The sequence below is a fragment of the Pseudorca crassidens genome, chromosome 10 (assembly GCF_039906515.1).
Source record: "Pseudorca crassidens isolate mPseCra1 chromosome 10, mPseCra1.hap1, whole genome shotgun sequence".
NCBI classification, from domain to species: Eukaryota; Metazoa; Chordata; class Mammalia; order Artiodactyla; family Delphinidae; genus Pseudorca; species Pseudorca crassidens.
Window position 1 is genome coordinate 39,425,220 of NC_090305.1, and position 14,526 is coordinate 39,439,745.

At 42.7% G+C, this 14,526-nt stretch overlaps 1 protein-coding gene across 9 annotated transcripts in view; it reads right to left on the reverse strand.

Annotated features, from left to right (window-relative positions):
- Positions 1 to 14,526, reverse strand: part of ZNF76 (zinc finger protein 76) — a 31,507-nt gene that overhangs the window by 12,317 nt on the left and 4,664 nt on the right. For 7 of the 9 annotated variants that reach the window (XR_010946866.1, XM_067753250.1, XM_067753249.1 and 4 more), the window contains exon 2: positions 590 to 758. Coding sequence is in view for 6 of the 9 variants with exons in the window: in XM_067753250.1 (XP_067609351.1) it covers positions 590 to 662 (73 nt within the window). In the remaining 3 variants the exon portion in view is untranslated. Of the gene's footprint in view, positions 1 to 589; positions 759 to 14,526 lie in introns of those variants that run through there. The other 2 variants (XM_067753253.1, XM_067753252.1) reach the window with 2 other exon arrangements.

A 14,526-nucleotide genomic window follows, 5' to 3' on the forward strand; every position in this document is an offset into this window, starting at 1 on the left:
GCAGTGGAGAGTAGCCCCCGCTCACCACAACCAGAGAAAGCCCACGCACAGCAACGAAGACCCAACACAGCCAAAAATAAAAATAAATAAATAAAATAAAATAAAATAAAAAAATTTAACTGTGTGCCCTGTATTTTTATTTCTGGTCACCCTAGTGGGGTCTAAGGCATGAGATCTATGCCTGGGTGCCCCTCTGAACCTAGAAGAGTATCTTGTACATGGTAGATGCTCAGAAGATAGTTTGACTGCTTAAACTTGCTTAAATTAAAATGAACTGCTTCTAGAAAGCACTGAGAAACTGGAAAAGCAGGAAGTCACAACCAGCACTGTGTTCATCCATTCCAGAAATATTTATGAACCACTCACCACATGTCAGGAAACTGCCTTTCAGAGGTCTTGGCTCCTATAGCTAGGCTAGTCTGATTTTCTAGCCTGCCTACGTGGCATTTCATTTTAAGGAGTTCCCTTTCCATCAATCACCTTGAGAGATTCTCATGCAGAGCAGGTTGTGGCAAGCAGGCCGGAAGGCAGGATGGTCGTGAGACTCTGGGACAGGGACAGGGTGGGATTCTGAGGTCCCCGGAAATACCTTTGATAGCTTGCTGGACGTAGGCCGTCGTCCCGTCACTGAGGGTCACCGTCTGCAGCCCCAAGCTCTCCATGGCAAACTCCTGCTCGTACACTCAGACATGAAGTTGTCTTCTTCCCAGCACTGAGAGCCACAGCTGAGGTCAGAGATTTCCTTTGGCGTCACAAATCTGAGAAAACGGACAGTGTCATATTATGAGCTGCACGGCTTCCTCCTGCCGCAAGGACACACAGTGACTGTGAAGGAGGCCAGCCAAGAAGAAAAAGAGGGGAATTTTTCAAAGTAGAGAACTATGTTGGTTTTTATTAAGAGAGTTCAAAATATACACACTTAAGAATTCTAAAGGTTGAGCATGCAAGAGAAGCATGCCAGCCAAATTGATTGTAAAGTAAGATTTCATTAATCAAAACCCACTTTTAAACTCGCTCCCCTTAGAAGGGAGCCCCACTGAAGGCAGGCGGCCAACCCCACTGCTGCTGGTTCTCTGTGACCATTCTGACATCTCTCCTGTGCTCAGATCTATCCATTCACCAGCCTTGTAAATATCACACAGGCATCAAAAACAGCACAAGTCCCCAACAGAACACACAATGTTCCCTACCCCAAGAACTGTTCCACTGTCCAGAACTGTCCAGCCACCCAGAATCAGTGGGGGTCATTCTTTTTTTTTGGCCACATGGCTTGAGGGATCTTAGTTCCTGGACCAGGGATTGAACCTGGGCCCTCAGACTGAAAGCACTGAGTCCTAACCACTGGACCACCAGGGAATTCCCAGTAGGGCCATTCTTGATTCCTCCTTTTTCCTCAGAAGTCTAGGTACACCACCATCTTACAACATACACAAAAACTAACTCAAAATGGATTAAAGAATTGAATGTAAGACCTGACACCATAAAACTCCTAGAAGAAAACATGGGTGGTAAGCTCCGTGACATCAGTCCTGGAATGATTTTTTTCGGATTTGTCACCAAAGCAAAGGAAACAAAGGCAAAAATAAACAAATGGGACTAAAAAACTAAAAAGCTTCTGCACAGCAAAGGAAACAATCAACAAAATGAAAAGGCAACCTATTAAATGGGAGAAAATATTTGCAAATCATGTATCTGATAAGGGGTTAATATGCAAAATATACAAAGAACTCATATAACTCAATAGCAAAAAGCCAAACCATCCAACTGAAAAATAGGCAGATGATCTGAAAAGACATCTTTCCGAAGAAGACATATAAATGGCCAAAAGGTACATGAAAAGATGTTCAACATCCCTCATCACCAGTGAAATGCAAATCAAAACTACAATGAGATATCACCTCACACCTGTCAGAATGTCTATTACCAAAAAGACAAGAAAAAAACAAGTGTTGGCAAGGATGTGGAGAAAAGGGAACCCTTGTGTGCTATTGGTGGGAATGTAAATTGATGTAGCCACTATGGAAAACAGTATGGAGGATCCTCAAAAAATTAAAAATTTGATCCATGAATTCCATTTCTGGGTATTTGTCCAAAGAAAACAAAAACCTTAACTTGAAAAGATATATGCACCTCCATGTTCATTGCAGCATTATTTACAATAGCCAAGACATGGAAACAACCTAAGTGTCCACTGACAGGTGAATGGCTAAGGAAGTTGTCACACTCACTCACACACACACACACACACACACACACACACACACACACACAATGGAATATTATTCAGCCACAAAAAAGAATGGAATCTTGCCATTTCGATAACATGGATGTACCCTGAGGAAGGACATTATGCTAAGTGAAATAAGTCAGGCAGAGAAAAAACAAACACTATGATCTCACTTACATGTGGAGTCTTAAAAAAGAAAACTAATGGATTCATAGATACAGAGAACAGATTGGTAATTGCCAGAGGCAGGGGTTGGGGGTAGGTAAAATGAGTAAAGGGAGTGAAAAGGTACAAACTTCCAGTTATAAAATGAGTCCTGGGGGATGTAATGTACGGCATGATGACTACAGTTAATAATACTGTAATGCACATTTGGAAGTTGCTGAGAGAACGGATGTTAATTAGACTTACTGTGGTGATCATTTCACAATATACACAGATAGCGAATCATGTTATACACCTGAAACGAATGTAATGTTGTATGTCAATTATACCTTAATTTAAAAAATTAAGATAGACAAGTCTAGGTACCTAATTTCAGATGAGTATCACCTTGCACCTCTTGACTAATGTAAGAGCCTCCTAACATATGTCCTCAATAAATCGTTACCTGTTTCCTATTCATTTTGTAATACTGTGTCAGAATGTCTATGTACAGATCTAAATCTACCACTTCCTTGATTAAAACTCTTCAGTGGCTTCCTATCACCCTAAGAATTCATTCTCCTTGCAGGCAAGGCTGGTCACCTTATAAGTCCCTGCAGCCCTGGCTACTACCTCTTCCTGGCACTCACAATCCTGGAGTCACCTACTTCAGTACTTATCACTACCTCTTTAACACATGTTGCCTATACAAGACTTTGGGCTCCAGCCTGGCTCCTGGTTCACTGTGGGCTCTCCACAATTCCTTGTTCAGTGACTTACCAGGTCCTCGTGCCAGGAGGGAAGTGCTGGAGTGTCCTACTGGCAGCACTTGCTCTGCGTCTGCCGTAGTACAGAGCGTACTAGAGCCTCTGCTCTAGGCTCAGGGGTTAAGATTCTCTTTGCCACCCATCCATAGAATTCTCCTGGACCTGGAGTCTGGACTTCCTGCTTGGTTCTCACTACCTGCCAGCTGATCTCAATCAGTGCTGCCCAAACTGTCTTCACATCAGGGCACCCAGAGAGAAGGATATTTGTATGTCACACTTTGGATGCTGCTGCTTGAAGCCAGGAGCAAGCAGCTAGGGCTTTGGCAGCCCAAAGGGCTGATTGGATCAGTATTTTGACAAAACTATGGCCCAGTTGTGACACAATGGTTGGGATACTCTACCCTAGACCTGGCATCTTTATTCATTCATTCTGTCCATAAACATTTACTGAATGGGCTAAGCTCTGGGGATAGCAATACTACTACCACTAATAGTGAATACTGCTGGAGAGCTAACCATGTACTAGGCATTTACATATAGTAACTCGTTTAATCCCCCAAATGGTCCTTTAATTAAATACTATTATTATCCTTATTTTACAGTTGAGGGAGTTGAAGCCCAAGCCATTAACTTGTTCAAGGTTGCACAGCTAATAAATGGAAGAAGAGGATTTGAATCCAGGCCATCTGGCACCAGAGTGGGCTCTTAAGTAATCTACTCTGCTGCCTAATACAGAGGTTTTTAGCTGGAGTTTATGAACCCTGAAGCCACCTGGTAAAACTTTTATGGTGTGTGAGCTTGTACATTTTTCTGAAGAGAGTCCATGACTGTCATCTGAATCTTACAGGGATTAAAGGAGGTAAAGAACCACTGGCCTAGGAATTCCCACATCTGACTCCTCTTCTTTGGTCTACTAGGATCCTGGCAGTGACCCCAATGTTGCCCAGAGTCCTGATAACCCCCACATGGTCCCTATTTCATGAAAGCTCTGGTCCTGGCCTCTTTTCATCTGCTCCAGGACCTTCAACTTTCATTCTCTTGATCAGGGAGAGAAGTTCTTTTGGTAACCTGTTTTCATATAAACAGCATTGTGTCAGAAATAAGAATACACCTGAGAGACCTAGGTCGGAAAACAAAGCAGACTGTAGGTTGAAAAGGGATTACAAAATGGCCTCAGATCTTTATGGCTGGGCCCTGTGACTGCTGAAGCAATGGTTGGTTTGATTTAGCTCATCTGTATTCTATTGAGACTTTCTGAGGAAAATCTGTGCCATGGTTAAAAACACAGGCTCTGGTGTCAGCCTTGGTTCTAATCCAGACTTTACCTCTTTGATGCTGTGTACCCTTGGAAACTAACTGAACCTCTCTGAAACTTAGATGCTACTTCTAAAAAATGAGGATAATCGTGGCGCCTTCTTCAAACGTTGCTGTAAGGATGAAATGAGGTCACATATGTCAGCATTTAGCACAGTGATGGCACACAGGAAGTACTCGAGAAATTCTGGCTCTGAGGAAGAGGATGGAAGAGGAACCAAAAGGGATATGCTTTTGAAGTAATGGGTATTTCTAAAACAGCCAAGAGTACTGGCAACAGCTCGGGACCAGAAGTCTGCAGAAAGTCTTCTAACCTCGATTCTATCTTCTGTGACTGCCTCTTAATCTGTAAAATAAAGTGTTGGTCCAAATGACCCTAAAATTCTTTCCATTGTTCGTGCTAATAACACTTATCAAATATATAGTCCTTAATATGTGTCAGCTGCTGTTCAAAGCACTTTACCTATATTAACTCTTTTAATCTTAAAAATAATGCTATGAGGAAGTAGGTACACTATCCCCATTTTACAGATGAGGTGACTGAGGCTTAGAGGTGGAGTAATTTGTCCAAGGTCCCAGAACTAGTTAGTGCTGAAGCCAGGATCAAAGCCAGACTGGCTGGCCGCAGAGTCCATACCTCTCAATATCTGGTGCATTTCTTCCTTTTGCTAATCCACCGTGACACAACATCACCTCTCAAAACGCTTGAATACTGGTTGTTTAGCTTTCATCTCACCCACTGCAACTTAAAACCAGTTCTTCTAGACCTGGCCACATGGAAAGAGGGAAGAGCTGGTAGCCACATTTCCCAAAATAACAGTTTTTAGACTCAAAGAAAACAAATCTCCACTCTTTTACATGTTCTCATGTCCAGGCTAAATACAGTTTTCCTCCTTAAGCCTCATAATATACACCTTTAAAACAGTCTACTCTTGCTCTCCTACCTTTCCCTGACCTCTGAAGCTGCTTTCCAACAGAGCCTGACGGCAGGTGAGGAGAAGGTGCTTCCCGGCTGCCAGGCATGTACAAGTGTCTAATTGCCATTTTTCTCCCTTTCTTTTGTTAAATGATGAATCCTCCTGTGCCAGTACTAAACCAACAACAGTGACACTGGCAGAGCCAAAGAGAGGCTTGTGACTGCCTCAGGATGGCTGGGTCTGAGCAGTTCCCGCCTGTACTTGACATTTCAGATTCATAACTCCCGTGGCCCTCTGAGAAAGAGAAGGGGGAGCAGGGGAGCAGGGGCAACTGCTATGTTTTCTCCTTGGAGGGTGTAAGTTATACCAGATCCCTAATGACCTGAGCTGGGTATAGGGGAGAGCCAGTCTGGCGGAAAGGGGGGAGTGGGGAATAAGAGCATGACAAAAGGTAGGGATGAAAAGGGAGTCAGACACTCCCAGAATTAGCAGCAAGTCCAATTCCTGTTTGTTGCATTTTTAAATGAACTTAACCTACTGTTTGCTCTGATGCAGGAAACAACCTTATGGCTTCATAATATATAAATGTGTTTCCTATTGTAAACATAAATTTAAATTACCAGTGAGATAACATTTAGAAAAACTTCTAGACACATAGAATCTTTAGGTCTCTCTATGAAAAAAGATGTGCTTAAATTGCCTCCCCAAAGCAGAAAAGTAAGAGAAATGACAGATGGGAAATGAAAGAGTAGCCACGTATTTGTGCTTCTCCACTTTGTCATGGTTTAGATCTAATCTGATCCACACCCAGGCTGGGCTTCGCCTTGACTACAGGCACCTGTTCACTAGTCTATCATTTTCTGCTAACCTGAACTCCCTGGTCGTTGGAGCAAGGCTTTATGTACTCTGCCTCAGCCAGCCCAGAGGGCAACTGTATTGAGAAGCCAAAAAAGAGAAAAACAGAACATTTGCTTGGAGAGAGAAGAATGCTCAACTTTGAAAAAAAAAAAATGACAATTTTCACTCAGATAATTCTTCATTTGGAAATATAGAAAACTTCTCAGAGAGGACAAAGCGACATTAGGTTGGGAGGGATGAAGGCTGAGGGAGTCAAGTGGCAAACAAATTAGAACGGGATTTGGAAGAGCTGTAGTAAAATGACTCAGTATTTGTGATTATAGAAGAAGACTTCAATGCACACACAAAAAGCCTAGTGAAACAGGCTTGGTTCTGTGGGTTTCCAAACACTAAAGAGAACACAGGAAATTAATAACAGAAACATATTTAAAACATCAGCTAAACACCTCTTTCCAAAAGGCACAAAGATGTTAAAAGCCCAAAGTACTTTTTAGTATGGTTCTTATTTGGCTACTACAATTTTATAGGCTTGAATTAGTCACAGAAAAGGGAGTATTTAGGCAAAGTGGATTATTTTCAATTCCAAAAGGGCAATGAAAATGCATACTCCTTTACTGCAGAATGGCATTCATTTAAACTAAAACGGATAACTTAAAAATCTAATTTTCGGCCAAATGTTTAAGTGAATTTTAACACCTTAGTTTGTAGACATTCAACAGAGCAATCATGGGGGAGTTTCAAACCCACCTTTAGTCCATGAAAAGAAAAGTGCAGAATAAAGGCAATTTGGCAGGGTTACCCTAAGGATATCACTTTACATCAACAAGCAAATTAATACAGATATGGTGAGGTTACATCTCAATTGTTTCTGGAATTCAGCCTGGGATCACTGCTGGCTTGAGAAGGGCTATTTGAAAATGAAACATTCCATCAGCATCAGGAGGAACTGGATCATCACGGTTATTTAGACACATCATGTTATTTAAAACATCACCCTGGGACAAAAAGGTTCCATTTATGTTACCAGTTCATCAAAATGGAACAACATCCAGATCTCAACCAGGATAAGCAGGGAGTTCTGGACTTTTGAAGCATAAGAAAATCAAGTCAAAAAGAAGAGTTGGCTTAAAAAAACCCTCGACGAGGTCCTCCCTGGTGGCGCAGTGGTTGAGAGTCCGCCTGCCGATGTGCAGGGGACGCTCGGGTTCGTGCCCCAGCCCGGGAGGATCCCACATGCCGCGGAGCGGCTGGGCCCGTGAGCCATGGTCGCTGAGCCTGCGCGTCCGGAGCCTGTGCTCCGCAGCGGGAGAGGCCACGGCAGTGAGAGGCCCATGTACCGCAAAAAAAACCCCAAAAAAACAAACCTCGACATTAGGGGAAAATACTAAAGAAATAAAACATAACACGTGATATTAAAAACACATATAACTGATAGATAACTAATAAGGACCTACTGTATAATACAGGGAACTCTACTCAATACTCTGTAATGACCTATATGGGAAAAGAATCTAAAAAGGAGTGGATATATGTATATGTACAACTGATTCACTTTGCTGTACAGCAGAAACTAATACAATATTGTAAATCAACTATACTCCAATGTAAATTTAAAAAAAAACACGTGTAACTGAACTGTACACTTAAAAATGGTTAAGATGGCAAATTTTATGTTCTGTGTATTTTACCACAATAGAAGAAAAAACTAGGTAGAAAAGAAAACCACATGCAGACACTTACAAACCTCCAAAACCATTATCAAATTCCCACTGGACAAATAAGGCTACAATATGAATTCACATAAGCAAAAAACACTAAGATTAAAAAAAGTTTAATTAGTAATTAAAGAACAAGAAAGAATAATCATGATGATATTATACTTATCAAATTACCAAAAATCAAAGTAACAGTATTCACATCCAACAGACAATGAGATATCACTACACACCTATTACAGGAGCCAAAATTCAAAACACTGACAACACCAAATGCTGGTGGGAATGCAAAATGGCAGAGTAAAACGGTATTCTGCAAGACAGGCAGTTTCTTACAAAGCTAAACATATTCTTACCATAAGATCCAGAAATCCTATTCTTAGGTATTTACCCAAATGAGTTGAAAACTTATGTCCACAGAAAAACTTGCACATGGATGTTTATAGCAGCTTTATTCATAATTGCCCCAAACTGGAAGCAATCAAGATGCCTTTCAATAAACAAATTGTGGTACATTCATACTATGGAATATTATTCAGCAATAAAAAGAGCTGTTAAGTCACGAAAAGACATGGAGGAAACTTAAAATGCATTTTGCTAAATCAAAGAAGCCAATCTGAAAAGGTTACATATAGTATCATTCCAACTATATGATGTTCTGGAAAAGGAAAAACTATAGAGACAGTGGAAAGATCAGTGGTTGCCAAGGGTGTAGGGCGAGGGGAGGAGGGATGAACAGGTGGAGCACAGGTCATTTTTAGAGCAGTGAAACTATTCTGCATAACTCTGTAATGGTGGATAACTGACATCATACATTTGTCAAAACCCATAGAATGTACAACACAAAGAGTGAACCATAATTGTAAACTATGGACTTTAATTAATAATAATGCCTCAACATTGGTTTATCAATTGTAGCACATATACTACACCAATGTAAGATGTTAGCAGGGGAAACTGGGAACTGGGGGTGGGGGGTTGGGGAAGAAGGGAGTATACGGGAACTCTCTGTACTTTCTGCTCAGTTTTTCTGCAAACCTAAAACTGCTCTAAGAAACAGTCTATTAATTACAAAAAAAAAATAATTTGAACCAACAGTGTTGGCAAGGCCAGGAGAGGCGGGCGCAAGCGTGCATTGCTAATGGCACTATAGGGGCTCCAGGTTCTCCAGAGAACAATCTGTCAATGCTTAACCCCACCAGGAAAGGTTCAGGATCTGAGATCTAATCACCTCATCTTCATAATTCATCCCACGAAAAGAATGGACAGAAAACAAGAGCTACTTGCACAGGATGCTTGTTTAAACGTTTCAGACAAGAACCACGAAGACCATCTGGATTAGTGGAGGAGGGTTAACAAATCAACGCTAAGTGAAAAAAGACGAGGCTGAACACTCATCCAGTTCCAACTCGCAGAAACCTAAACTCCAAGTGAGAAGAGGGCAGAAGAGGCCAAAATGAAATGAACAGTAGTACTAAAAGGAGGGGGTATAATCTTTAAAAAAAAAAAAAGTCGCTGAAATGAAAAGATACCAGCATTGAGCTGAGAGGCAGCTCTACAGTGGACACTAAACCCGTCTGCTTGGTTGCCCAGCTCCGCCCTCTGGGAGTTCTCCTTTACTCTCCCCACAGCCTTCCTATGATTGATACTACTGGCATCTCATCCCTCCTTGGTTCTGCAAAGACAGATACCTATTCTTCCTCTAATTTATGCCAATTTAAGTTCTGAGGTAGGGAACTTCTTCCTCTAGGATTTTTTCTTCCTTTCTTCTCTTATAACCACCAGAGGTCCAGTTACTCTTTAAAATATATCATTGTGGTATTCTTCAAACTGGGCTGTGTGGTACTTTGTGTGTCTTGTGGAATAGAGTGTCACAGTGGGGCCCCATGATTCAGTATCCTATGTTGAAGGTAGTCTGTATATTCTTAACTCAAAGCAATGTCCCTGTGTGACTTCCCTGGCTGTCCAGTGGTTAAGGCGCCACACTGCCACTGCAGGGGGTGCGAGTTTGATCGCTGGTCGGGGAACTAGGATCCCTCATGCCACGCTGCGGCCAAAAAAAAGGAAAAAGCAATGTCCCTGAGGCTGTGGGGAAACAAGCACAGTCCTACATTGTTGGTGGGAGTATTCATTGGTATAAGCTCTATGTCGGGCAATTTGGCAGTTATCAATCAAAATTACAAATGTACACACCATCTGACCCAGCAACTTCATGTCTAGTCTACAGGTAGACGTATATGTGTGGAAAATGGCACACGTCCAAGGTTATTCATGGCATCCCTGCATGTAATAATAGCAAAAAAATTCCAAACAGCATAAATGTCTATCAATACAGAACTTCCTTATTATGTAGACATAAATAAATGAGGATGTTCCTTACATACTGACATGGAAGATCTCCAAAATATATTGAATAAAAATTTCAAGGTACAAAACAGTGCCTTTTGTATGCTGCCACTGCCATAAAAAATCTATGGAAAGACAGTGAAGCAATTACTAACCAAGGTGGAAGGATAACTGAGTGACGGGCACAGCGATGGAAGGGTGACTTTTCACTGCATATCTTTCACACTTACAAAAAAAATTTTAAGCCCTGTGAATGTGTTACCTATGTAAAATAAATAAATAAAAATATAAGAATAAAAGAAGAAAGTCTAAAAGCAAGCTTTGCACTCCTTGTGTTGGCTAGAGGAATATCTATGATTCTCCCCTAACAAGGCATGGCTACTCCAGGGCTGACAGGATAGATTCCATGATGTACCAGTTTGTAGCAAAACCACATCTGAAAACTCAGCTTTCCAATTCATGGATGCCATTCTCACTACCAGATGGAAACCTGATCAAGCTGAGCATGAAGCAACGGCAAATCTACATAGGAGCTGAGGACATACTGGCTCCCCAGCCTGGTATGTCCCCAGGCTGGTCAAGAGGGTGGGTCTGGCTGAAGTGGCAGATGAGCAGGGGCTGCTTTTCTCCCTCACTGCTTCTGTGGCTTTGGGACAGTACCTCCTAGATTGAAAGGATGATCTTCTCAGACAGAGAGAACTTTGGTCTTAGGTACCCCTGCCACACCTTCTACATCTAAGGCTTGGGTCAGTTCTACAATCTCAAGGAGCTCCCAGTTCCTTGAGCTTATCTTAACTGCATGGGTCTCATGCTTTATCAGCTATCCCAAAGCAGCAGGGACTTCCAACAAATGAAAAGTTATGCAGTGAGAAACAGTACCAGGCTAACAAGTTACATCTGGGCTTCTCTGAGATGAAGCATTACGGAAGGCAAGCGTTAACCAGGAAGCAGTAGAAGAAGCGCTCTGACTTCCAGCTGGTGTCAGTCTAATACACTGAAGCTTTGAAACATCCCAGATCTTTCTGAACTATAAGTGAGGAGCCCAAGTAGGCCCTGCACTTCGAGCAGCAAAACAGAGACATAGGATTTGTGAGACCCTCACACGGACACTCACATTTCCATACCTTGACTGACAGCTGCCAGGGCAAGAGGCATCTGAGGTTTTGTCAGTAGCTTAAGGCCACCAGTTAAAGATAATAGCTTCAGGGCTTCCCTGGTGGTGCAGTGGTTAAGAATTCGCCTGCCAATGCAGGGGACATGGGGTTCGAGCCCTGGTCCAGGAAGATCCCGCATGCCACGGAGCAACTAAGCCCATGCGCCACAACTACTGAGCCTGTGCTCCAGAGCCCGTGAGCCTCAACTACTGAAGCCCGCGAGCCACAACTACTGAAGCCTGCACGCCTAGAGCCCACGCTCTGCAACGAGAAGCCACTGCAATGAGAAGCCCGCGCACCGCAAGGAAGAGTAGCCCCAGCTCGCCACAACTAGAGAAAGCCCGTGCGTAGCAACGAAGACCCAACACAGCCAAAAATAATAAATAAATAAAATAAATTTATTTTTAAAAAAAGATAATGGCTTCAGCTGCACTTGGATTTGTAGCTCAGTTGTTCTTTTTTTTTTTTATTACTCACCAGAACAAAATTTTCCCATTCTGTTAAGTGAAAGATGCTAGTTACATATCCACTCTAATTTTGTGAGTGACTGGATCATTAAGATGGGTTATATCTCGTATTTTATAAATTAATTAATTAATTTATTTTTGACCGCACTGCATGGCATACAGGATGTGGGATCTTAGTTCCCCGACCAGGGATTGAACCTGTGCCCCCTACAGTGGAAGTGCGCAGTCCTAACCACTGGACCACCAGGGAATTCCCTATATCTTGTATTCTTGTTTAGCTGGTCAGAGACTCTCCTTAAAATATAAGCATCAACATCTAAATGACACAAGGATTAGACGTCTGTGCTTCCAGATGCAGTGAAGGGATTACTCTGCCAGGTTTTTTTTTCCCTTAAACTCAACTTTCTTGGGGTGAAAATCACACATCCTACTTTCTGCTAAACTGATTATAATTTAAGTTCCTGGAGAGCATGCATTTCAGCTTAATCAGCACCAAACAAAGAATGTGCCCACAGATACTAAATGAATAATACTACTAGGCCACATAATTAACTAAACTCTTTAGCTCAAATTTGAATCCTAAATCAACCCTACTTATTGTGAATTAGATCTAACTGAGACCAGATTTGAAACCCTTCATCTAGGGACTTCCCTGGCGGTCCAGTGGCTAAGACTCTGTGCTTCTAATGCAGGGGGCGCAGGTTTGATCCCTGGTTGGGGAACTAAGATCCCACCTGCTTCGTAGTGCGGCCAAAAAAAAGAAAGAAACCCTTCATCTGCTACAGAACTATAAGCTCCCTAAGAGAAGTTCCTGGCAGAGGAGTAAATGCTGAGTGCAAGAATGAAGGAGCGTGGGGGACTTCCCTGGTGGAGCAGTGGTTAAGACTCCACACTCCCAATGCAGGTGGCCTGGGTTCGACCCCTGGTCAGGGAAGTAGGTCCCTCATGCATGCTGCAACTAAGAGTTCACCTGCCACAATTAAGGAGCCCACAAGCCGCAACTAAGGAGCCCGTGTGCCGCAACTAAGACTCAGCACAACCAAATAAATATTAAAAAGAACGAAGGAGGGAAGGAACTGAGTCCCACCACCCCAGCTCTTCCTCCAGCCCTAGCTAGGATGCCCACTTTTTCCTCACTTGGATTACCATCTTGCCTCATCTCCGACATCCACGTAGTTTTCTCCCAGACCCAGGTCAAGAACAAGCTTTCCCTGGCCAACACTGCACCAGACCATCAGACTCCAGCCTACTCCCTCTATACTCAGCAGTGAAGCTACACCAGGAGGTTCGTCTGTAGTGTTCCACGAGGGCACGGATGCTTCTCTCTGTCATCGGATCCTGAGTTCAGTGCCCAGAACATGGCAGGCACTAACTGGGTATTGCTTTAGCAAAGGAAGGGAGGCCTCTTACCACCAACGCCACTACACTGTGTAGAGCTCAGCAGTTTCCAACATCCTCTCAGATATACGTACAGTTATATTATCTCTCTTGCTCTATGCACTACTTCATCGACTCTCACACAGGAGGAGCTGAGAAGACAACTCATTTCTAGTCTAAAGCTACCATTTTGCAGATGAAGAAACAGGCCAGAGCTGCCAGAGGAGTCTGAAAGGGTCACAGAGCTACCTGGTGGCAGAGCCGGGTCTCACACCTGAGCCGCTAGTGTTCTTTCCACCATACTCCTTTGTCTCTTGCCCAGTAATAGTGTTCTTTCAGTTCCCAGGAGGGCAGAAATTGACTAGCAAGTCTAACAGACTTGTATATCCAGCTGCTTATTTAACATCTTAATGTCCAAAAACATCTCAAACTTGACATATTCAAAAGTGAATTCCTTATCTCCCCTTCCTACAATGTATCCTTCTTCCAGGCTCCCCCATTTCAGTAAATGCGAACTCCATCCTTAAATTGCTCAGACCAAAAATGAGGGAGCCACCCTCAACTTCTCTATTTCTTTTATATGCCACTTCCAATCCATCAGCAAATCCCGTTGGGTCCTCTTTCAAAACATATCCAGAATCCAACCACTTCTCACTCTAGCACTGCTTTACCTTGGGTACAAACTACCAACTTGTCTTGCCTGGACTATTGCAATAGTTTCCTAATCAGTTTCCTTACTTTCACTCTTGCCACCTACAACTCATTCTCAACATAGCAGCCACAATGATCCTTTATGTCAGATCACGTCACTTGGGTGCCTAGGACCCTCCAGTCGCTCCCATCTCACCCACAATTCACAAAAAATCCAGGGGCCTATAAGGCCTAATATGATCTACCACCAATCCACTCCCACCTCCACATCTCTTGCTATGTTTCTCCTCTCCACCCTACTGCAGCCATACTGACTGGTGTCCTCATGTTTCTTGAATATACGAGGCATACTCCTGACTCAGGGTTTTTGCACTTGCTGTTCCCTCTGACTGGAATATAATTCCCTCAGATAAATGTTTGGCTCACCTCAACTTCTTCGGGTCTTTGCTCAAATGTTGCCTTTTCAATAAGACCTTCCTTGACCACCCTACTTAAAACTTAATATCCTGGTTCCTGGTACTTTTTATCTTCCTTCTCTGTTTAATTTTCCCAATATATATTTTACTTGTTTATGGTATGTTTCTGCCTC